Source organism: Melospiza georgiana, chromosome 6, assembly GCF_028018845.1.
Source record: "Melospiza georgiana isolate bMelGeo1 chromosome 6, bMelGeo1.pri, whole genome shotgun sequence".
Lineage (NCBI taxonomy): Eukaryota > Metazoa > Chordata > Aves > Passeriformes > Passerellidae > Melospiza > Melospiza georgiana.
The window spans coordinates 2,680,672-2,705,712 of record NC_080435.1 but is presented as its reverse complement, the minus strand read 5'-3'; the positions used below and the strand labels follow the sequence as shown (position 1 = coordinate 2,705,712).

Below are 25,041 nucleotides of genomic sequence, written 5' to 3'. Positions count from 1 at the left end.
AGATTATCTTTGGAAGTAGGATAGGTCCTGTAGAAATAATGTGGGCTGTATTATTGTGAAAAAACAGAAATGTCATTACAAGATGGAGGAACTTGTCAAAAGTAGAGTAAAACATGAAACAGGATTCTTCCTGTGTACTCAGTCCTCAGCTGGAGTAACTTCTTAGCTCTGTGGTGCCATTCTGCCACGGTGCCGTGTGGAGGTGATGAAGATTAAATGTAAAGTCTAGAGGAAAGCAGCAGAAAAGGTAAAGCTGACATTCCACCTTCCAGGAATGCTTGAAGGAATTGACGGAGTTTATTTTAGGAGAGTGCAAAGTTCTGTACGTTGAGAGTGGTGACTGTGTTTCATCACTTGGGAAAGTACCCCCAAAACAGATGATCCTGTGTTAGGAAAATGCTGCTGGTTTTTAGCAAAGAGCACTCTGATACATAATGAGGGTTTTTTTAACTGAGCTTGAACATCCAACTGGCAGCAATGGCATTGTTTCTCTCAGTTCTGCTTCAGTGCTGGAGCCAGGACTTCAGCACCCCAGGCCAGGTCTGTTGTACTTTTAGCCATCCCCAGTGTTTTTGCAAGATTTTCCATAGGTTGTAGCAGGAATTTTTAAGACTTGTATTTTGTACTTTGACTTTGTACTGCCTCATTTCATTCTGCTCCTGTTGCGACAGAGCTCTTTCCTCCAGACACAATATTATATAGAGAAATATTCTATTCTGTTTCTTTCTAGGGTTTCATGTCTCCCTGCCTTAAAATTATTCTCCCTTGTGGATACTTCAGAATGTTTCTGATTTGCTGCCCAAAGGCTTCCCGTGGAGTAAGAAAAAGGAAAATTCATGCAGTTGTCAGTTCCCCAGCTGTCTGTGGAGCTCTGAAGGCACCTCTGAAGCTGAACAGAATTGTGCTAAAAGATCAATTACAGCAAAAATGACAGTGAATATAGGCAAAGAATCAGAAGGAGCATGCCTTTGCAATCCTTTCGGTTCTGCTGAATTTGTTAATAATACTGAAACCAAAGGTTTCTGTTAGATTATTACATTCTGTGCATAATTTTCTTCTCTCTAGACTGATGCAGGACTGTTCCTCAGTACTGCTGAACTTTTAATCAGTACCATGTTTGCTTTTTTGGCAGGAAAAAAATCAAATGGCTTTCATATCTTCCCTTTTTATACTGCATATTTGAATGAAAAATCCCTCTGCAAAAATTGCTAAGGCTTCAAGGTCAAAGAATGAAACATCCTAATTCAAAGAAAATGGGTGTCTCATTACACCCCCCACTCCCCAAAATATATCTGTGAAATGTTTCTTACTTTTTAGTGTAAATTATTCTGATAGGTTTTATTTGTTCATTTGGTCTTGGGGCTGCTAGAATATTTCAGTGGAGAAGGAATTTTTGTGGTTGATCTTTAAACCTCATACTGGCAACAGCTTTCAGAGTAAGATGTGTTAAAGCACAGTTTTTAGTTGTACTTTCTCAGCAGCTGAAAAAAAAAGTGTTTCTTTGTGAGCAACAACGAAGCTGTAGGGGCTAGGACTTAAAACTTGCGGGAGACCTTGGTTTGTGAATTTTTCTATAAGTTTGTAAACTTTGCAGATACAGTATCTCTGTGTGGCACAAACAGTAAGCATGCAGGAGATCGTGATGTACCCTGGTGTGGAATATCTGGAATATCTCATTCATCTCAGTGGCTTGACTGCAATCAAGTGAGTAGTCCCAAAGCATTTCTGACAGTGGTAACATCTGTGTAGGTGTTGGGATGAACTCCAGCAGCCTGAAATTTGTATCTGAAATTTGCTGTTGCAGTAGAGGGCAGTGCCACCTCTGTGGTAACTTAAACATCTTTGTCACCTATATTGACATCTCTGTTTGCTGTTTTGATTCGGGAACTCTTTCCTAATCACATAAAGCTTAGTTTACAAGTCTTCAGCATTTGTGGCTCTGTTATAAGAGGAGCTTCAGTTTCTGCTGCTTTGTATTCCACAACCTACTCTACCTGAGCAAAAGGGATGTGTCTGTCAATGTCATATTGCTGCAGTGATGCTTCTTAAGATCCTGAGAGAGCAGGGCTCCTTGGCTTGCTGCTGGTGCACCTAGCACCACACCTTCCTTATGGGACACCAAAAATGTTAGGTCGCCTCTCTGATACACTTGGAATATTTGAAGTCTGCTGGAAGTTATTTTTTTTTTTTCCAACAGGTTTAAATGAGGACTCTGTATCATTAAGGAAACAAGTTTGGATTTCAAAATTGCTAAGTAGTAACAAATGTAAAACACATGGTAAAAACCCCCATATTGTTTCATGTGCTCACAGCACTTCCCATGACTTGCCTTTTTGGTTGTATGTCCACCTGATTCTAGGCAAGAATTTTTCAAACTCTCCAAGCTGCAAAGTGAACATATAGATGCAGTTCCAGTTCTGTCAGTATGTTACAAGGAAAAAATTATGTTCTGAATATCTGAAGTGACATTCTAGCAGAAAGAAAATATGGTCTGAGGTTCATTTGATGATTTTTATTGCACACCTAAAATAAGTATATCACACTGTGTGTATGGTAATGAGGGTTTTCAGATTTGCACTATGTTACAACATTCTCCATACCTACAGCTGTAGATTTTGACTTCCTTTCATTTTCCTGGGGTTTTGTAGGGTTTTTCCCCTCATCCTGTAATGACTGCTCTTACAAGTACTTTGCTTCTCCTTCTGGGTCTTTGGTGTTTTCATGTAGTGCCTAGTATTGCCAAAGGAGAAGGTACAGGTAGCTTGGAGCAGTGAAAGATTTAATATGAATAAATATGATTCTAAAATCTATTCCCACGAGTGATTATTAGCACAGACTGTACTACAATGCCATCTACTCTGCTGCCTTGGACAGTGCAAGTTTACTTTGATAAACACTTTTTCAGGGGATGCCAGGAATGCATGTCATGTACAGGACTAGGAAAAAAGGTCAGGTTAGAACAAGTCCCTAACAATGCTGCAGCAATGTGGTCAGTGCTTCTAGGCACCATTAGAGACGGTCAGTGGCATCTCAGACTCTCATTAATGAGCCAGTTGTTTTGACAAACAAAAGCAAAACAATTTTCAAGACATCAGGACATGAAATTACATGTCCATGGATTAGTTTCACTAATTAGTTTCACTGCTGTGAAGTCAGGGTCGTCTGGGAGCAAGGACTGATGCCCAGAAATGTTTTGCAGATATATGAAATGATATTTTGTTGTCCTGTGAATTACTTAAAGTGAAAATGTGCAGGGTTAATGGGTTAAATTTTCATAGATTTCTTTAATTTCAACATTTCTAGTTAATTTCAAAAAAACTTGCTCAAAAAAACTTGTCCTGGAGTATGCTGAATACAAGGCACACTTTCCCCCACAGATTCTGGAGGATCTGCCTGTAAAAAGATGGTATGAACACTGGAAATACAGACAGTTTTTCTTGGGAGTAATCACAATTCTGAGATTTTTCTGTTGCTTATCAGTGTCTGTGAGTAGAAAATGTTATTACATTATCTTCTGATATTGTTTGAAGGAGGATTACTGCAATCAGTATTTTTCACTTTTAGATATGTCAGTGTTATTGCTAACATCTTTCACATTATTGCCTTGAACAATTCATAATACTGAATTGCAGGATTTTTATTAATATCTATTACTTCATGTGACTTCATAATAAATTTTGACATGCAGAACAGTTGATTTAAATGTTAATACATTTTTGAGAGATGAATAGAAATGAACACTCATCCATGAGAAGATAATTCTGACTTCTAGTATTTGTAGATAAATTGTGACTGCCTGTAAAAGTCACAAGTATTCCATTTGCAGCCTAGAGGAGCAATAAATACAAAACTGTTTTTAGAATTAGAAAGTTGTTGCTCTCAATCAGTGACTAACAAAAGGTTGCTTTTATGTTTCAGTAACTGGTATTATACATGTAGGGTCTCTAGGCCTATGATGAGAGGCTGTGCTAAGCTGTGCTTCTGCTTTGCATCTCCTGTTCATCTGTGTGTGTTTGCATCCACAGTGTGGAGCTGTTCCAGACCAAACCAGCCCTGGAACTGTTAGTGCTGGTGTGGAAGCCAGAGTGTTCACGCTGAATGGGCTTTTGTGGAGTCCAGTCTGTGCAGTCTCAATTTGCTGACTTCCATCTTTCAGTTGGCTGTTAGGTCTTAAAACTTCTGAGTTCTTTTGAATCAAGGCCTTAAAGTTTTCCAGATATATGTGACAAACAAATAGGCACTCTCTAGTACTTCAGAGTTTGCCTCTGTTTAATTTCAAAACATAAAGAGTGCATTTGCATCATTTAATGCTGTTAGAATGGACTGATCTGGCACTTGGGGGGATCCGAGGTTTTCTGTTGAGCCTCAGAACAGAAGTCGTCCAGACTTGCCTGTTTTCACAGGCACGTGTGTGCTTAGCCCTGCCCTAGGTCTCCCACTTCTTCAAGGGGTTATGATGGTAAAAGTGTAAGATTCATGTTTATTCTACAGTATGTTTAATCTTCATTCCTTGTCCAGGGAAATAAAACTTATTCTGGTTTCTTTTTATGTTCTTTCACGCAGGTTTCGGTTTACTGCAGTTTTTGATCAGGGCCTAACACTTCACAAGAATACCAGCTTGCCACAAGATGTAAAGACTTTCTCGTTGTAGTTACCTTGGCTAGATTTGAACCTGTGAGTTGTGGAAATGATCATTTTAATAGGGAAATTAAATTTTGTTTTTTAGAAGCTTATCGAGAAAATGAAGGTGGTGTTCAGAAACTGCAGCTCAACCACCAGGGCAGACTTAGATTTCAAACAGCTGCAGCTGCAGAGGAAAATTCCTTTGCTGTCTGACCAGCCCAAGCAATGTGTGTAATGCAAAATGACAGTGCTGTGGCTGAAGTGCCCTTTTTTGCTCATGTTCACATTGAGGAACATATGGGTTTCTATGTCTTCTGCATTATTCTTAGATTGGTTTCTATTACATGAATTTTCTTTGGTTTAAAACCTATTATGAATTGGACATTTCACACAAAATTGTGAATAATAAAATAAGAATAACAGAATAACAAACGTTTTATTTTCTCTTAAGACATTGAATAGTAAGATCGAAAGGTTATGGACAGGTTTTTTTTTTTTTGTTCTCTGGCCTGTAGCAATTCATATTTGCAGTCTTTAAAATCATGGCTTTGAACATTCTCTTACTGAGCCAATTAACCTGATACCTTGGGCCAAGTTTAATATTCTGCACGTTCCACATGCTGTGCAAACTACACTCTGCTTTATCAGTCAGTAACAATTGGCTCCAGTTTACACCAGCTGAAGGCCAGCATGGTATCCATGTGGTCATCTACTGCTGGATTTCATCCCTTTTTGGATGCAGTTCAGCCTTTCTACAGTGTGTGATGCTAGCATCTGCATTAAGTCAGAGCATTTGCTTACTTGGTGTACCTTTGAATGAAATAACTCCTGGTGGATGCATGGGTTTGGTTTCTGTTTTCCCCCAAAGGAGACCTCTGGCGTAAACCTAAAGTTGCTTTCATTTTTTGCAGACCAGAGGTAAAGGTAGACCCTCTTTTTCTACCATTGAGGGTGAGGAGAGGATTTAGTAAGTTTCTGAGAAGATGTTGCACTGTTTTTCTCTCTTCTGTGCAGTTTCAGTGTTAGAGCAGAGTGCAGGAATGGCTGTGGGAAATAAACTTTTGAGAGTTAGAGCTGGCAGAGGGGGGCGCTTCAGGCTAAGATGACTTGTCTGGTCTTTTCTGGGACTGGCAACTTGCCCTGCTGCTTTATTTAGGGAAAAGAAAAGAAACTTCAGTCTTCTGGACTGCCAAATTGCCATCTTTCACGGGTCTTGCACTGCACATGTCAAAGTTCTTTAAAAAGGAACCCCCAAAACTCTCTTTGGTGTGATCACTGCAAACTAAAATAATTCACTACTGCTCTAGTTTTGAGGCTTTTGATGAATAGCTGGAGAGTTCTGTAGCAGTAGTCTTGAAGAAGAGGTTAGAAAATTACCATGTTCCTTCTGTGTATACGTATCATAACATCTTCTAGCACAGCATGATTGGTGTTGGCAGCACTAAACATTGTGATTTGGTTAATTTAGGGATTTATGACTCTGTCATTATCTTTCACGACTGGTACTGTAGCAGGAATGGCTTTCTCTAACAACAGGGATGCCTGTAACATGGCATTTTGCTGGTACTGCCAGAGAAGCAGTTTCTTATTATTTTGTTTAACCCAATGAAGTGAAGCTGATTGCTTTAGAATATGCAAGAAACTAAAAAAGGGATCTGTTGTAAGTCTTAATGTTCTGCTGGTATGAGCCCTCAATGACCACCCACTGTAGCTGGTGACAAATACAAGTATTTCCCATCCTAAGATGTGGTTCAGGGGATCAGTCTGATGCCATCTATAACTGATTGCATAACACACTTCCCAGTGGAGACATGAACAAATAGAATTTTTAAAAGAACGTTATTAAAGAGAATTTTATGTCATTTTTTTACATAAAATGTTTATTGAGGTTGCTGAGTGTATGTGACAGATGGTGCTCTTATGTCACATCCTATCTTTCATTTTGTTTTGGAACATGCAAGTCTTCCATGCATGCATAATTGCATTACAACATTGTAGGGGTTTTTTTGTGTACTCACTGAAACATAAAGGAATAATCCAATGTGGGATCTTTAATGGGGGTTGTGCTAGCAGTGCTATTAAGCTGTTTGCTTTGGTGTTAAGTGCTGGCTAACTAGTATGGTTAATGATCTTTGCCTCCCTAAGTTAAACTTCAGGTGTAAAGGGAAAAATGAGAAGTTACTATCATTTCATCAATCTGCTGAGACCATTCAAGCAACGAGATAGAGGATGTTCACTACATAATGTTTTTTCTCTGCATTGTGAAGCAAATAAAATGAATAGTTCCCTTAAAATAAAAGAATGCAGGTATATATGAACTTTGTAGCTTGAGTATCCTTCAGATGCCAGCCCCTTAATATTTTATCATGTACATTAAGTATCTGTATGATTCTAAAATTGTAATGAGGAAAAAAATTAATTTTTATTATACATGACATTACTTTTCTCTCTTCAGTTAACAGGAGAGTGAACTTGATCCTGACTTCATCAGAATGGTGCCAACCTAACTTATATTTATATTGCATCCTGAATAGCTTCTACTCTCTTTTTATGCCTGGACTAGTGGATGAAACATACTGGACTTCACTGTTGCTTTTGGGTTAGATTGGGCAAATTTGTACATTGTAGTGCTTTTTTAACTGAGGAGTGTTTTGCAAAGAATGCAGAGATTATCTCTGTTTTACAGTTTGGGGAATTAGAAAAGTATGTGAGACATAGAGAATATGCAAAGCCAACAAGCCAATAATGATGCTGGAAATTTTGAGTCTTATCCTGCTTCTAATTATTTTGACTGGTGATTCTTGCTTGTTCACTGTTGTCTGTAAATACAGCCAACTGAAATTTAGGTAGTGAGGGCATCTTCCCTCATGGTGAAACAGAAGAGAAAGGAAAGAGGTAAAGCCAAGACTAGTAGTTCTACTCCATGCATTGTCAGTCACCGAGTCCTTTGCTACCTTTAATAGTATTACAGTTGCATAAATTCATTTATACCTTCTTTTATTGGCTTTTGAACACAGTTTTCTAAAAGATAATCGCTGCTCTGGCTTGCGTAGATGAATGCAATTCATGCTCAGGGCTGTCAGCTGATTATCTTGACATGATGTTGGTTGATTAAATAAGTGCTGAATATGACTGATTCTGGTCTGGTTTTGCAGTTATCAGACATCATCTTTGGTTCTTTAGAACATTGTTTACAAGCCCACTTGACCATATTATTTATATTCTTAGTGTGTATCCTGTATTTTGCAAAACTATTTAATTTTAGTGCTAACCTTCCAGCATTACACTGTGCAATATTTCAGCAGGATTTGTATTTTCTTACAGCATCAATGTGCTTTGTCTCTGATGGTGCTTAACTGATGTTTCATGGCAAGATAAATCAGCCATTGCAGTACTGGAAAGGTAAAGGCAACTGTAGTGGTAATGCCTGATAAGCTAAATGTGCCAACTTGTTATGCTGCTTCTGCTGTAAGAAGAGCAAAGGTACATCAGAAACCAGGTGGGTTTTCTCCTCTTAGTACTACCAAGGTGTCGTGAGTAAAACTGCAGCATCAGGCCCAAACCTGAATTCCAGAACAGGAAGTGTGAGAGGTGTGTGTATCAACTTCTCTACTGTGTGTAGCTGCAAATATAAAATGCACTGTGTTGTGGCTGGTTGCTGTCAAACAAGCAATAGGATGTGATGAGACAAAGTGAGTAGCACGTGACTTGCTTCATGCAACAACCTTGCAAAAACTTGATTTTTTGTAGTTGCAGTGTACATTAGTTTTCAAGCTAAAGAATGTAATATTTCCTCTTTAGCCTGCAGCATGGCTTTGTAAGCCCAAGTCTTCCAGTTGTCCATATCTCATCTCATAACAGGATATGCTCCATGCAAGTTTATTGTTGGGCAGATTAATTTTTAATTGGTGTCACATGTGATTGCTGCTTTCTGCCTGGTTTAATAACTGAATCATTTCTAGTGCAGTTGCTTTTGCCTTGCCATAGACATTCTTTGACAACATGCTAATATGAAAAAAAGGCAATAATCTCTGGTTTGTAACAGCCATAAACTTGTCTATAGCATTTCAGATTTGTGTTTATTAGGACTTAAAGTTAAAATTAAAATTAACATAATACTTGTTAGGAATTAAAGAAGATCAGCTAATGAAAATTTATGTTGAGGCATCAACCATGTTAAAATTCAATTACAATCTGATCCTTGAGATTTTTAGCATTATGTGCTACCATATCTTCATCTGACAAATCTTCTGATTTGATTGAATAAGTCTTGAATAATGTCCAAGTTATTTTTTACCATTTTGAACACTTTATTTTCTGCTTTCTGTTATTTTTTTCTTACCAAAATACTGACCCAAGGAAGACTTCTCTTTTTTTCCCTACTGAGTATTTTGATGATTTAATATCTGCAAGATCATCATTAATCCCTTGAAACATTTATGGCACAAGTATGATGCTATCCAGTTTTTGATCATTCATATTTCTAGTTGCTGGACTTGATACCATATGATGATTTTCTGATTGGCTTTCTGACACTAGTGGTCTGTGGCCTAGCAACTGGGTGTTCATATTGCAAAATGTGTGTCTCTTTTTATTATCAGCTAGATTTTAAGGCTTTTTGCAAGGGCTAGAAAGAGGCTCTGGAGCCTTTAACTCCTGGCTGTTGATGAAGGGTTTTTTCTTCTTTGGTTAGAGTACATCAGTTCTGGGGTACCAGTCTGTACCTTACCAGCATCGAAGTGTGTGCCTGGAGAGAGTGTCCATGTGGTTGTGAGCAATTTTACCTGCTTGGTGAGAAGGAATGCAGTCCTGCAGCTCTGAGAATGAATCAGAGTAGAAGGCAGGTTTTTGTTTCTGATTTCTAATTCTTTGTGGCCACAGTGGCATGAACTTCCACTTCCCGGAACGAACACGCACTGTGACTACCTGCACAGCATAATTATAACAATTCTGGGACACAGGCCATTGCTGCAAACCTGATATGTAGTAAGAAATCAGCCAGCAGTGTGTAGAAAACAGCAGTTCAGCTACAGCCTGTAATGAAGGACTGTAACAGCAAAGTTGCACGATGAAAGAGGGTGATGGGGGTGGGTTCTGTTTGGATTATTTTCTTACCTACCTTCACTCAAGTCCTTAGAGCTTCCTCATGCTTCCACTTTCCTTAGATATGTGTCCCTAGAGGTGAAGCCTTTTGGCCTCCTGTGCATCTGTATTAACAGAGAACAGCAGACACTGTGAGGTCAGAGCAGTAGCAAGGGACCTGACTCTTAGACAAAGTAGCTATATTTCTAAGCTAATTTTCAAGTCTCTTCTCTTTTTAAACAATACTTGATCTTTGGATAGTCTGTCCATTTCTGATGGTAAAAATACATACACAGTTTTGTGATAGCACTCTCTCATAAGAAAGAATAATATGATGATTTCTTATGTGAGTACGAAGTCCTCCCCTTTCTCCCTTTATTATTCTTAAGCTTTACAGGCGTGGAGGAAATTGCAGGATAACTAAGGAGTAATAAAAGGATGGGTGTTCTGGATGTGATTTCTTACCCTGGGTGATAATATGTTATTGAACTATAGCTACACTCATGGTCTGTTCAGAAGCTTAATTAGATCTGTTACCCACAGACATCAGAGTAAGTCAGCGTGGCATTGTTACTTCCCCACAGTGTTTGAAAATTTATGAGAATAAAACCTGTGGCAGTGAGGTAAAGGTTCCTTTGCTGCCATTATGTCAGGAAACCACATGGGAGAGGAAAAGAAGGGGTAAGAGGAGAGGAAGTCCCTGGAAAGTCTGAGTCATGTAGCAACTGTCTTTGTGTGAAGGAGGAAATGTGTGAAATCCAGGCTCAGAGAGTGGAAGAAGGCACCTCCACTTATTTTCTAAAGTATTGTTTTTTTCAGCTCCCGGTGTTTCTGTTGGAAAAATAGCAGAGTCCCTTGATAAATGAATTGGGTCAGTATGCACAGTATTTTTTGTAGGTGTGCAAAGTGTTCTTTTCTTAGCAGTCCTAACATGTCTGTTTTCATTCTGTTTTCAGCTGTATCTCATTGGAGGATCTTTTGGACTCCGTGAATTTGCTCAGATAAGATACGATGTTCACAAACTACATGGCAAGGTAGTTTAAATTATTTTCTTTGCTTTTAATTTCCTTATGAAAGCAGCCTACATGCTGCTTTCTAAAGAATTGATAGGACAAAGCAAACTTGGTGTAGGGGATTTGCCTTTCACTGCTTGGCCCTGAGCTACAGCTGAGTCTCACAGGCAGTAGGCAGAGTAGGTGACAATGAAGGGACTGACGTGATGATGAATTCTTTGCCATCCGTGAAAAAATCAACATAAATAATAGAAACATTTTATTCGTTTGGTTGATTGCAAGTGGCAATTCTGAATCCTGAGAAGGAACTGCAGCGTGTCTAGAAGGAGGTTATTACAAGGGTACTGTATCCAATTTAGACTAAGAAAACTGATATTTTAAAAGGTTCAGTTTTTGAACAATTCTAGGCAGTGAGCTTATAGTTAGATGGTTTCTGGACCTTGGCTGGGCATTGACTGACACAAGCAGGTACCTTTGACATTGTGCTACATCCTGTTCTTTAAGCCTTGGGAAGGAAACAGGAGCTAGTCTCTACCCATTGTGTCAGAATATGCTGTATATAAGAAGCCTTTTTTGAAAAGAACCTGAACCCTTCTTTCTGAGGGAAATAGCATGTTTACTAGTGCTACTTACCCCTCCAAGTATAACACTAGTTCCAAATTGCATATGAAATGATCTGAAAGGAGTGTGTCAGTTTAGCAGAAAGTAGTATTGGCTTCTTTCCTTGGTCTGGTAATATGCAGGTCTGCTAGTGCAATGCAAAGAGACTTTCTGGTCTCTCTGGTTTCTCAGAGATGCTGACTTGCAGATTGCACAAAGCTGTTTTAAAGACTTTATGCATCTTTATAGAAAAAAAAGTTGTTCAGGACTCTGGATACTGTGGCTTTCTCCTGTGGTGAAATCTATGAGATCCTGAGCTGTTGAGAGTCAGGAGGAAAAAACCCTTTGTTTTGCCTTACACACTTGTGGACCATGTAAATTACTTTAATCATTCCTCATTGTTCTCTCTCTGTTGCATACCTGGCTGTGGCCTTCCATGCACCATGTGGCCCACTCCTGCTCAGAACTGTATATGACAGAACCTGTAGATCTGGGAGAGTAATCTTACAAATGTTTTCTCTAGTGCTGTCTTCTGGGCGGCTTTTTTTTTTTCTATCATTTCTAGCCTTCTAGGAGCAGTTGGAGCCTTTTAAGTTTTTCTCCAGCCAGATGGGGATCACAATGTGGCAAGAATTTGCCTGTTGTGTTTCTGGTAGTGTTTGGGTCAGATTCATACTCAGTGTATTGCATTTGACCCCCATGATCTGCGCTGTGATAGGAACTCAGGGAAAAAACACTGTTAATAGTTGTGCTAATTCAGGTCTATGTGACTCCTTCTGCCAGCATTTATAATCAGGGGAAGCATTGCTGCATTAGTCAGTAGTACATGAAAGCTCTGAGTTGAAGCTACTTCAACCTGTAGTTCTTCAACTCTGAAAAGCTAAAAGAGGCCTTCTGGTTTATGCTCTAACCAGTATTACTCAAGTCTGCAGCATCTCTTTTGTGTTTTCTTTTTCTTTTCCTTGCAGTTTTATTCAGAAGTAGGTTACATTGGTGTAAAGAATAGTGCAGTATTGGCTCAGAACTAGCAACACCAACTTTGGGCTTGTTTGTAGGGAAAGTAATCTACATCTTGTTTGTAGACGGACAAATAAAAGCGATGTCTTTCATTAATTTCTGTTTCTGTGTCCATAAAAACAGAGTTGAAAGCCATTCTAATTCGCTAAATAAGACAGCCAATGAGACTTGAATGTATTTTAATGCATAAAAATATCTAGTTTAAAACGTACATGGAACTCAGGAAAAGAATATTAAATGAGTAATTTAAAAGTGCAATTAAAATCCTGATGGTTTTCTCTTACAGCACAGTTGGAGTATTGTAAATCCTTATCAGAACAGGGACAGATGGACTAGTGCTCTTATAGGGGGGTTACATTACATTGGGGACAGTTACATGCAATAAGCAATAAAAGAAATAAGATTTTTTTGTTACAGCTTCTCCTTTAGAAAAATAAAATTATTTAATTAAATAACAGTTTTAATACAAGGAGCTCTGAAAACTTTCACAGAACTGAAATTAATTAAGCTTGGTAGTCCTACTGTCAGAAAAGGTAGGATTATTATTTACATTTTACTGCTAAAAAAATGGAGGTTGCACAAATCTTAAAGCAGACTAGGATTCATAACAGCCAAGTGCCTGTCTTTTTTGATTATATTTTAAGGATGTGCAAACTCCAGTATGTCACCTTTTGTAAGCATGATTCCTGAATGTATTTTTGCTAATTCAACTGCTAAAAAGACAAAAATTAAACAATCCTTTTGTGGTAAAACTCTAATATATTTCAGATGCCAAACTATGATCCTTTGCCTTCAAAAGTACCTGTTCTTTTCCTTTTTCACTCTTAACTTCACACTGTGCTTAGAGGGAAACCACATTAGTAAGCAACTTCTCAGTCAACAGTGATATTCAAAGGCAGCACTGCAGTGGAACTGCTGCTATGTAGTCTGTGTTTCAGTGACTCAGGGGCTAGCTTCCACTTTGGATTCCTGTGCCTTAATGAAAAAGCTGCAGTAGTGATAAAGACTATGTTACTGATGTCAAACTGACTTTTGAAGAACATTCCCTGACAAAGGTATTGAAGTCCAAGAGAAAATGGTGGTTTGGACCTTTGAGGGAGGGAGTATGATTTGGTTGAGGTGCATTGGGCTGGGGGGGAGACAGAGCCTACAGCTGTAGGTGGAGTGGGGCTGGGAAGGGGCTGCAAAAGGAATTGTGTCCTCTTGTACATTTGGGCTTTGTTTTGGGATCTTGGACTCCAGCTCAGCCAATGCAGAGGATAGGGAGAGCCTAGAGCTGCAGCTGAAGAGGGGCTATTAGAATGTAAAGAGTAGATAGTTCATCATCCATTTAGTTCATCTTTGAATATCAGGACCTCAGATATGGCCATCTCTTGCAAAAGCAAAAAAAGCCACTTTTATCTTCTCAGGATACCTAGATCAGTCATATACCCTCAGCACAATGAATGTCCTGTGTTTAAAGGAAGCTTGCTGAGGCTCTTACTGATGTAATGCTTGTTTATGCTGCTCAGAATTCCCCTGAAAGTAATTGAGGATTTCTCCATTATCTGTTGTTGCCAAAATGTCCATTAATGGAGAAATCATTAGGTTAGGTAATTGTTCACTTTCTGGGAAGAATTTATGCAAATCAAAATTGCTTACAGAAAACCAGGTATGCTTATGGGAAAACCATGTGGAATTAACAGAGAAGAAATTAGTAGGTTTGTATGGGCATTGTTCCAGATGCCTTTATTCATAAATGGAAGACTAGGCTCTTTCTTTGTATTTCTTCTTGTGTATGTAATTGGAGATGTTTATTTAATTTATATTTTTTTACTGAAAATGTAATTTCTGTTAAATATACAGAAAATGTTTTTTCCAATTATATAATAATCAATTATTTTTATATACTATTCACCTGTTGTTGTCATTCCAGGTGTTGTATAGACTTGCTGATTCAGATTTAGTTTTGGATATAAGAATCTTGGAACATGGGGTGTGGTCTGTACTGCTGGCTAATCATACTGTACTGTAGAGAATTGAAGGGAAGTGATATATTAACTATCTGGAAAAGTTTATGCTTTCTTCCCATCAGAAAACCTTTTAGAGTAAGAGAGTTTTTAAGCTCCAAATTGACTCTTTTGAAGAAGTATCATTGCAGGGCAGGTTCTCCGACTTTTGGGATAGGATAGGACTGAATGAGTTCCTCCAGGGTAATGTGCAGCACTTCTAACAAAGCTGGAATCTCTATGCCATTTTGTTAGGAAACAGAACGTCAATTAGCCTTTGAAGTCTGCAAATGTTTCCTGCTGTGGGCTATGTACAATAGTATTGTATACTTATCTCTTTACAAACTATGAAGGTCTTGTTCATTTTTCTTTGTCCTGTGCAAAGTGAGCACACCCCGAAAGTAGAATGCTAAGAAATAATACTAATGTTTTCTGCCTTAGTGAGGTAGAATGTAGAGGCAGTAAAGAGTCAAAATGATAGAATTTCAATTTCTCCTCCATGAGTTTTACCCTCAAATTGGTTGTTGTTTACATTTAAATATGTATGACACATTGTGTTCCAGGAGTTCAAATTCAGATGAAAATTAAGGTTCCTGACCTATTCTTTCACTATTCTCTATGAGCAATAAGCCTGTAAACCCAGAAAGGGCATTAAAAGAATAGTGGTGGTGGTTGGAAGCATACTCAGTAAGCACACTAGGAGTGTAAAACCTGTTTTTTGTAGACTGCAGATTGCATTTAACATTTCTTAGCTAGTGTTTTTGACCAATTGACTGGCATGTAGCTATCCATGAAGTGTTGCTTATTGACACCTGTGGAGTGTTAGTGTTGCCATTGTGAGTCTTCATTTATTGTATATTTGCTTTGTCTTAAGGTACTAGTTCAAAAAATTGTGTAACTGTGAGGATCACAGAATCACAGAAGTTCAAGGCTGGAAGAGACCTATAAGATCATCAAGTCCAGCCGATGTTCTAACTGTTCAACTAGATCATGGCAGCAAGTGCCACATCCAGTCTTTTTTTGAATTCTTCAAGGGATGATGACTCCACCACCTCACTGGGCAAATGATTCCAGTATCTGACCACTCTTTCTGTGAAATATTTCCTTCCTACTTCTAACTTACATCTCGCTTGACGCAGCTTGAGACTGTGTCCTCTTGTTCTGTCTGTTGTCGCCCGGAGAAAGAGGCCGACCCCCAGCTCACCACAGCCACCCTTCAGGAAGTTGTAGAAGGGATCTCAGCTTTCATTTTACAATCCTGGACTTGAAGTGAGAAAAAGAGCGCATGTGGTGCGTAGAAGATTATTCTGGAAGCCTTGCTGTCCTTTGAAAAATGAAAGAGAAAAGAAAGTAAACATGATCACTTAAGGCACTCTGACTTCTCTGGTTTATAGCAGTTCTCCTAGTGGGGCTCGATAGTGGTGGAAGCACGTTGTCTGTCTCGTTGGTTATACTCAGTATTACAGGTTTAGAATGTTGTTAGTTTGGTCCCTGGTGCTGTTCTTTAACATTGTGTCTTTAATCTCATGAGTGGATGTCAGGAGACCCATGTCAGCAGCATGTGATATTTAAATAACACATACTGATCTCACTGGAAATTTTATATCCATCCTGTTCAGGTTCTTTCTTTAGCTACCTCCTGCACCACAGGCCTCCTCTCTGCCTATCTCACTTGCTTAGTCTGTGGAATATAGGTAATTAATGCTGCTCCACTTTACACAGGAAATAGGACAGTTAATTAAACCAAATAAAAGGAATTATTTAAATTCATATGAGTATTAAAAAATTTCCTCAGGTGAGATCATTACTTCAGGTGTTCTGGGTCAGGGTGAAATAGCTAGGAAGAAATAGGAGCAGAGAGCTGATGAGTTTCCATGAGACTTTATGTCAAGCAAGAGCACATCAGACATTTGCCTGAGAAAAGTGTAGGAAGTCAGTCCAGCATTTTCTCCTTGTTATAAGTGTATAGTTAAGAGGTGGTATCTGCCCATTAGAATGCTTTCATGTTGCTGTCAAAACATTGCTCTGTTCACACATGTACTGCAATGAGTTTCACACTGTTGAGTCCAGATGGGTGAACTGCAGCAGCACAGTGTTTAAATGAGGTTCAGCATCCACCCAAAAGGGAGTACATCTGCAAGTGACTGGACAAAGCTGTGCCTTGTTGCTGGCTGGCACATTCCTCTTGCTGTCCTTATGTAAACTGCCTCAGGTATGTCTGTGGGAGTTACACATATGGGCATGTCCTGGAGTAGTGCAGTAGAAATTTTGGTTGGTTATTGCTTCCATTTAACTTGCCTATAAAGTCCATCTGGACAGGATTTCTGTGCCCCAGGAGAAGTTTGGTTTGCTTCTTCAGTTTGTTTGTTTCAGAAAAAAGAAGCATTACAGAATAAAATGTAATTTCAATGTTTAGTGTAATGTTAGTAAGGTTTACAAATAATGTTGTGTTTCTGTATGTCACATCATTTTTTTTCTTTAAATAATATGTTTCATGTGAGGTGAAAATTCACTTAAATTCACAAAATCACTTAAACCTCTGAATATGTCTATAGTGTTTAAAATTGCACAAATCGTATGGGTTTTTTTAACTTAGATTTGTGGAATGTCAGTGGATTGTCTTCATCACTGCACATACTGCAAGCTACTGCATGAATCTGGTTTACTGAAGCTAACTTGTTTATCTTATTTGAGGACCTGCTTCTTTGTTTAAAACCAGTATTTGCTCTGTATGAAAGACTACCAAAGATACAAAGAATTTAACTGACATAGGTAGCAAGATGAAAAGGTGTGTTTTTAATTTTCTTCCACAAACTTTTCTATTGACTGCAAACTGCAAGAGAGATGTATTGCAATTCTAAGTAGATAAGCATCCGTGTTTGAAATCCTGTTACACCTTGGTGTTCCCCAAGATCCTCAATCTGACCAAAACCTGATGAACTTCATTTCAAGGAGTGATGTGGATAGGGCAAGTCACTGTGATTGGAGCAGACTGGCAAAGCCCACAGTGTTCTAGTAACAATTAATGGACTTTACTGCTACCAGCCCAGATTGTCACATGCACTCAATTACCTTGTGTGTTCTGCAGGCTTTCTGCTTTATTTTCTTCCAAATGGATTTAGATGGATTAAGACTCATCCTCTGGGCTTCCTGATGTGCAAGCACCTCCTACCAATGTTAAGGTCAATTTAAATTACTGCTGTTAATACTCAAAAGACTCTAAATGGGTTCTTTGTATTATTAAAGATAGGGAAGTGAAATTTCAGTACCTACTCAGCTAAATCTAAATGTATGTTTGTGGTACTGTGCACTATGTCAGGGTTTCATCTTGCTCATTTTTCCATTGTCTTAAGTGAAATGCCTAGTTTGAGATAGCTATCCAGGTAGTCCAGAAAGGAGGTTTGAGAGGAAATGCCCCAACATAGGTTCCATTCAGTTTTAAAGTAGATACTTGAGAAATATGTTGTCCTGTTTTGATGGATTGAAAAATAGAGAGATTGAGTTTGATATTTTATTATTACTCATTGCAGTGAGACAATTACCTTCCTTAGTGCATGAATATGGTTAAAATTTATTTGTGAACAACAGTGAATAGTGAACAACAGGTGAGATAAACCTCTACCTAACTTCAAGGTGCAGACAATTTATGATTTTGTATATATCTTTAAGTGGGACTTAGTTTCTCAAGGAATGCCCTTCTACAGATGAGTGGAGAAGAGCCTAAGTAGAGACTTTATGCTTCAAGTCAAAAGTATAGATGAGTAACATTAGGTGAGATGAAGCCCGCCCTAGATACTCTTTTGCTGGAGCTTCTCGGGCAAACTAACAGATGTCTTGAAGGTAGAGGAACTCGTATTTAATCTGTTGTTTGTGCCTGAGGCATTCCTGTATTCTGAAGAATCTGATTCCATAGGAGTTTGTCTTTAAAACATCTTGCTTGATTTAAGTGTGAACAAAATCAGAATATCTTCAGTTGGTGTTTGGTGGAATATTTTGGGTGAGAAAGGTATCCTTTCTAAACCTGTCAGCTAAGGAATGTGGAATCCTTTTAGCATCTGGCACTGAACTTGGCAGAATAATCAAGTCTTCTCATCTAGCATTTTAGCATTTATTTATTTATAACTACATCTTCCTGTGTTTAATTGGTTTCAGTGAGCTAATTACACAAGCGCAGCATGGCAAGGAATTGATGTTGGTGATTATTGTTTTCTACTTTTTCTTTTCCTTAAGCAGGTCAGGTTGGCCTGGGTCTTAAGTCTAATGATAAACTGGCTAATTTCCTTGTATAAGTAGATTTAGTTTATTTTCAAAGACTAAATGCATTACTGAGCTTGCCCCTAGGTCATCCAAAAATTAAGAAAATAATACACTGAAATGTTTGGTGCTGTAGAGAATGTAAGGCATACATTTAGGATTGCTTATAGGTGAGACAAAAAGTCTTTGTCAGACAGTTACCTTTATATCATCAGGCATATTTTACTAAATTAAAGCAGACCTTGCTTTCAGGCATGGCCTGCTTAGTGGGAGGGGTTTGGAATTGTGTATTTTGTCAGGCAGATTGGCTCATTGTTGATGGCTAAACATGTACCCTTACAGTGACTTTGTTTCTATTTGCAGGCAGAATTTGGAACTTGTTACGTTTTTTGGTCATGGTTCAGAACTGTCCAAGGTAGTAATTTCAGTCCTGCCATGTGGCACAAAATGAAAGGGGTAGCAAGAGCTTTTCATACCCAGTATTGTGGTGGTACCAGATGTTCAGATGTTTTCTCTCTCAGTTCAGTCTAGAAGGATTGTGTGGAAATGAGCTCTTTATCTATGTTATTCTTGAAGATTTTGAGGTTCAGCTGCGAGTGTTTGGTTCATGTTTTTGCATTGATTTCAGCAAAAGCTAATCCATTTTACTTGAGCTGAGATGACTTCTCTACGTTGTCTGTGAAGAGCTGTCTGCTGAATTTGCTATGATACCAGACAGGGATGTATGTTTCAGTTTTTCAGACATCCTTTCAGTTCAGCATATAAACCACCCTTTTTCTGTAAAAGGCAACACCAGGGTCAACTCTGGGATTCAGTAAGGTTTTTGTTGCCACATTCTGAGGCTGACTCTGTATGTATACTTTTGAATGGTTTCCAGTGATTGGATCTGGCTAGACCAGGTGATTATTGTCACCAAAAACAGCTTACAGCACTGTAGGATGACTTTGAGTTAAGATATTACCTCACATTATTGAGCCTCTCTGTGATGAAATACAATATACATTGCAAGTACTAGGAGTTATTTGTTTTAAACAGAAGCATTTTTTCAATTTTTTACTTGATGGTCGTTCTGTTCTCAAATTTAGATTCAGATGAAGAGAAGGTTATTAACTGGAACTGGAGAAATTCATTCTGATGCCATTGCAAGTGGAACTAATTTCAATACATAAAGTGTTGATAGCTTTTAGATATTTATATTTTATATACTACCAAGAATTCTGCTTGGTTTATTTAAATCCCGTCACATTGCCAAAATTAATTACTGGTATTTTTGCCTTGCAATTGAATTGATTACAAGTGTGTAACTTAGCTTCAGGCAGTTTTTAGCCAAAACATAATTAAATATCCAGCTGTTTTTCCCAATGCCTCCTTCAAGCACCAGAAAACATCTAGCTTTCCAGACTCATCTTGAGAAGCCAGTAGCCATGATGTCAGCAGATCCCAGTCCCTAGGATTTTCTGGAGCTCTAGATCCACTACCATTTTTACAAAGGAAATGTTCAAAACCTTTTCCCCGGCATGTGTCCGTTTTAAGTGCAATTTCTGTCTAAATGGACCTTCCCTTTCTTTTCCTTTGTGTTTTGAGGCTTGAAGCCAAATAGTGCTGTTGCAGCCTTCAGCTGTATGGCAATCTAAACAGGTAGAGCCCAAACTTGATTACAGAGGGGATGTAGGAATACAGACTTTTCAGATACTGCTTAGAGAAAAGAGATGACTTGTCTTATTAGTATCTAAAATGTAGGAATTAAAATATTTTTCATTCATAATTCCCGCTGATTTTAGTAGAATTGCTTTGTTAATGTTGTATGTTGAGGCCTTAAAAGAAAAACCCTTTGCTTTTCATGTTTTAAACTTAATTACACCAGATTTTACCCTTGTAACTTTCTCTAAAATACCCATCAGAATGTCTGATCATTTGACAGGTAAACATGTTATTTATTAAAAACAGTGGCAAAATATCTTTCAAAACAAAATAGTGTGTGATGTACAAGTGTGTTGGAAAGACTAGTAATTTAAAGTATAATGATTTGGTAAATTAACAGCTTTTTATAAGCACAAAATATTAGAATATGATTTTTCTTCTTACTATAAAACTTCACTAGATGTCAGTGTAGAAAGTATTTTCCCTTAAATGCAATGGGAACTGTAGAATAAGAAGTGTTAATTTCTTCAACACATGCAGATTTTAAGATGAGAGTTATTAGAATTTGGTAGTAATTTTTTGTAGAAATGCATTTTCAGAGCACTGAAAACAATTTTGATGAGTTGACACTAAAAATTGTTTCTGTTCAAAAAGACATTAAAAAGTCAAAATTTGTTTCATTACTCAAAAAAATTCTGTAAAAAACAGATACATACTGTAAATGAAAATGATGTTTTAAAACCTAATTCAAACCATTTTTAGGGTTAAAAATGGCAGACTTTTTGATGTTGTTTTATATGCTTGTTTATTTTCAGTGAGAAAAAAAGTTAATGTATATTTTCACATAGTTCAAGATAGGGCTTAGGCACTAACTTACACAGAGAAGAAAAAAAATGCATATATATTTATAGATGTTTCACTCTGATTAGGGAAAGCATTCCTAATCTGTTGGTGTGCTTGTGCTTGTTTTAACTGTGTTGTGTTTTTATATGATGTTTGAGGGATCAGACTATCTCTGTTCCTACGTGAGAAGGTTGATTCTCTGGAGTTCCTTGAGAGCTGGGTTTTTTGAGCATTTTTTGGTGTTATTTTCTTGCAGCTTCAGTGCTTTTATTGAAGGTTTAGTCTCCTATGAGATAGACTTTTCCCTTTAAACGAATTCCTTTGTGTTTCTGAAGTGACGCGCCAAGTGAAAAGTAGCGGTTTGGCTGTTGTACTGAACCCATCATTTTAGAAGATGTAATATATTCAAGTCTTGGTTTGCTCTAAAGCCCATGGCCACAAATACTACATGGTGGTGCCTGTGGTTTCACTGGGGTTGAAGTGAGCTGCAGCCAGCAGGGCTTTGCAGGTGAGCCTGATGGAACAGCAGTGAGCACCTGGACACAGCTGTTCTGCTGGTGTGGAGAACTAACGAGGACACCCTCTCCAACAGTCCTCTGTCTGATAGTACAGCACTGAAAACATTCAGAGGAGATGAGCACAGACTGCTTCCATGCTGCCTTCAGCTGCCAATTCACAATTTCTCTCTTGAAGTTGCTCGCTTTGAACAGAAACTTAAGTGACCTTCATGTTTTTCAGAGCTACCACAAAGGAATTGATTCTGTGCAAAGATAGGCTGTGACTAAGGAAGCCATAAGGGGGAAAAAACCCTCTATAAACTATATTTACACTAGTTTTCCAGCCTGGACTTGCATAGTAGGTACATAACCATTAAAAAGGAATCTTCAAAAAAATGACCAAAAAAAATTGACTTTCCTGGAGTTGCATCCAAAGTTGCATTTTGGGTTGTTTCTTGCTGTTAGGTATATTCTATTTAGAGGCAAAAGGGTGGGGTTTTTTTCCAAAATACTGGCATCACAAATTTACACCTTTTTTATTTTTTACACCAAAAGGAACGTTTTTTTGTACTGAATTTTGCTGTGAAATTAAATTTATGCTAGCATACTCAGAGCCAAGATTTACAGCACTAATTTGGTATAAGTCATATAAATAAATGTGCAACTGAAAATCAAACTGGATGTGAAAGCATACCAAAATTAATTAAATGATGAGTACTTCCTGTTCAGAACTGAAAATTCTAGAGTCCTTGTTAGTTTCATTGACCTTATATGGGAGAAATCTAGATATGCTTCAATGTTTGTTGAAGTGTGGGATAGTTTGGCCCTCATATTAGCTTTTAATTGCATTTCCCATGACATTATCACATAAAAAGTCTGGTACAGAGTTTGGGATTGTAGGTCTTTTTTTGATCAATTTGGAAGCAAGTACAAGGTTTGGATTTTGAGAGATCACTGGTGCCCCATGTCCTGTAAGTCTGGGAACTTCTGCTGTAACAACAATTTATATTGCTCCTTTGGAAATGTCTGCATCGATTTCTGTCTGAGGCTGGATGAAATGGGTTTTTTTGTTTGGCTGTCTGTATTCTATGCAGATCATAGGAAGAAGTCAAAGGACACAAAGCTAGGGTTTACATCCAGTCTCAGCTGTCTCCCCACTGTTTGTGAGTGTTCTGATCCAGTCAGTATTCTTGGATCGTATCCTATGCAGTATAGAATCACAGAGTCATGGAGTAGTTTGGGTTGGAAGGGACCTGACAGATCACCTAGTTTGAGCCCCCTGGGATGGGCAAGGGCAACTTACTCTAGACCAGATTGCTCAAAGCTCCATCCAACCTGGCTGCAGGTACAGGGATGGGGCATCCACAGCTTCTCTGGCAACCTGTTCCAGTGCCTCACCACCCTCACAGGGAAAAAAGTAGCCTTATGTAAGTGTTTTTTGTGTATTAAATATTTAAGTAATGTAGCTGAAGGATTGTTGTGAATGAAGTTGCACAAAAATGGTATGTTTTGTTTTGCCTTGCCCTTCTCTGTTACCTAAGACTGTATGCCAAAAGAGCTTGGCATAAGTACAACCCTTGTTGTACCTTACAACCTCTACAAGCTTTGTTCCTTTAATTTCTTAAGTAGAACAGCACTCAGCTTGGCTGTAGTTTACACTGCATTTCCTGAGTCCTGGGATTTATCCTCTCCCATCTACTGCTTCTCACTCTGCTCATAAACCACAACTTAGAATATTTATGACACAGATTTCTGTAGCAATTTATGGGAGTCTTCTCAAGGAAGATTAAAGTTGACTGATCCACTCAAGATTGCTGATTTTCCATTTAGAGGAGTTAGGCATATGATAAATGTTTTCAAAGAAGATACACTGTGGGAGAACTAGAATTGGTGATTATGGTTTACTCTTAAGTTTAAAAAATGGGTGGGGAGAACAAATTGAAAAATTTCATAGAAACAGTAATTTTGAGGACTCTCTGTACTGTGGATACTGCAGGAAAACTGTGTCCCATCTATTCATGCTGGGAAGGGCAGATGAAAAAATGAAAATCTCAATCCTAATTCATGTTTATTAAATTCAGGCCACTGTCTTCTCCCATTTCCAAAGCTGAAATCTTTTTCAGTGGGATAGTATTTTGTGGAGGACAGGGTTGGAACAGAAACTCGTGTTTTAGTAAAAATAACAAACTGGTTTTAGGGTAGAAATATCTTCTACTGTTTTTCTGGAAATGCTTGCTGAAGGGAAAGTTCTGTAAAACTTTGGCATGCAAATATTTGGTCAGTACCTGCCAGGACACAAGTATACAGTGTGCTGCAGTGACTGGTGTGAGAGGAGGCTGTTAAAATCACAATCCTCTTCTCATGATGTGGCTGTCTCCTGACAGTTTCCTTGGGTAGTAACTGAACCCATCATTTTAGAAGATGTAATATATTCAAGTCTTGGTTTGCTCTAAAGCCCATGGCCACAAATAGTACATGGACAAATAACCAGTAATGTTTATAGCAGAGAAAGGCTGCTTGTGAAGGTGGGCTGTTTGAGTTATGGATCCAGGCATATGTGTTCTGTGGACAGTTGGGATGCTACCCCAAAAATAAGAATATGGGTCAACTTGGTGGTCCTCTCTGAATGCTCAACAGGAGTGACACTGCTATTCTGCTTTGTATTCCTGTGTTTAGCAGAACTATATAATAATTTGGGTTGGAAGAAACTTTCAAAACTCTTTTAGTACAGCAGTCCTGCAAGGAACAGGGAGATTTTCAAGTAGATCAGATTGCTCAGAGGCCCATCCAGCCTGACCTTGAATGTTCCCAGGCACGGGGCGTTCACCACCTCTCTGGGCAGCCTGGGCCAGTGTCTCACCATGCTCACTATGAAAAGCTTATTTCTTATACCTCATCTAAATCTGCTGTCTTTTATTTTAAAACTGTCAGCCCTTGTCCTGTTGCTACACACTTTATTAAAAAGTTTGTCTGTCTTTCTTGTTAGCTCCCCTTAGTGGAAGACCACACTCAGGTTTCCCCAAAGCCTTCCCTTCTCCAGAATGAGCAAACCAAGTGTTCTTAGCCTGTCCCCATATGGAGAGGTGTTCCATGCCTCTCAACTTCAAAATGGATAGTGATGGTATTCTTTGGGTTCCCTTGTGGAAGAGCTATCCTTATCCTGGAGCTAAAGTTAGTGGCATTCACAAATTTCTCAGTTCCTCTCTAGCAGTATTATTTGTTTCTGAGCCAAATGAACTGTGGTCAATGAGTATCAATACAAAATTGTTAGCAGAGAATTTTTTTAGTAGCAGCACTTTTAGGTTTATAAATGTCACAAAAATACTTATGTCACAAACAAGAAATCCTCTTTACTGAGATGAGTGTGTGTTTTTCACAGGGCATTGCAGGAGTCCCTGGTTTGGCAGGGGCTGCAAGCACCAGTTACTCCTGCTTTGCTGTGTGATGATGTCTGCACCCCAAGGTGCACTCTTTTTAACACCT

At 38.4% G+C, this 25,041-nt stretch overlaps 1 protein-coding gene across 2 annotated transcripts in view; it reads left to right on the top strand.

Annotated features, from left to right (window-relative positions):
- LOC131085339 (cytochrome c oxidase assembly protein COX16 homolog, mitochondrial) overlaps positions 1–25,041 on the top strand; it is a 44,110-nt gene that overhangs the window by 1,157 nt on the left and 17,912 nt on the right. The window contains exons 1-2 of one of the 2 annotated variants that reach the window (XM_058027356.1): positions 10,525–10,576; positions 10,662–10,739. In XM_058027356.1, the coding sequence (XP_057883339.1) occupies positions 10,568–10,576; positions 10,662–10,739 (87 nt within the window). In that variant the 5' untranslated portion in view covers positions 10,525–10,567. Of the gene's footprint in view, positions 1–10,524; positions 10,577–10,661; positions 10,740–25,041 lie in introns of those variants that run through there. The other variant, XM_058027355.1, reaches the window with a different exon arrangement.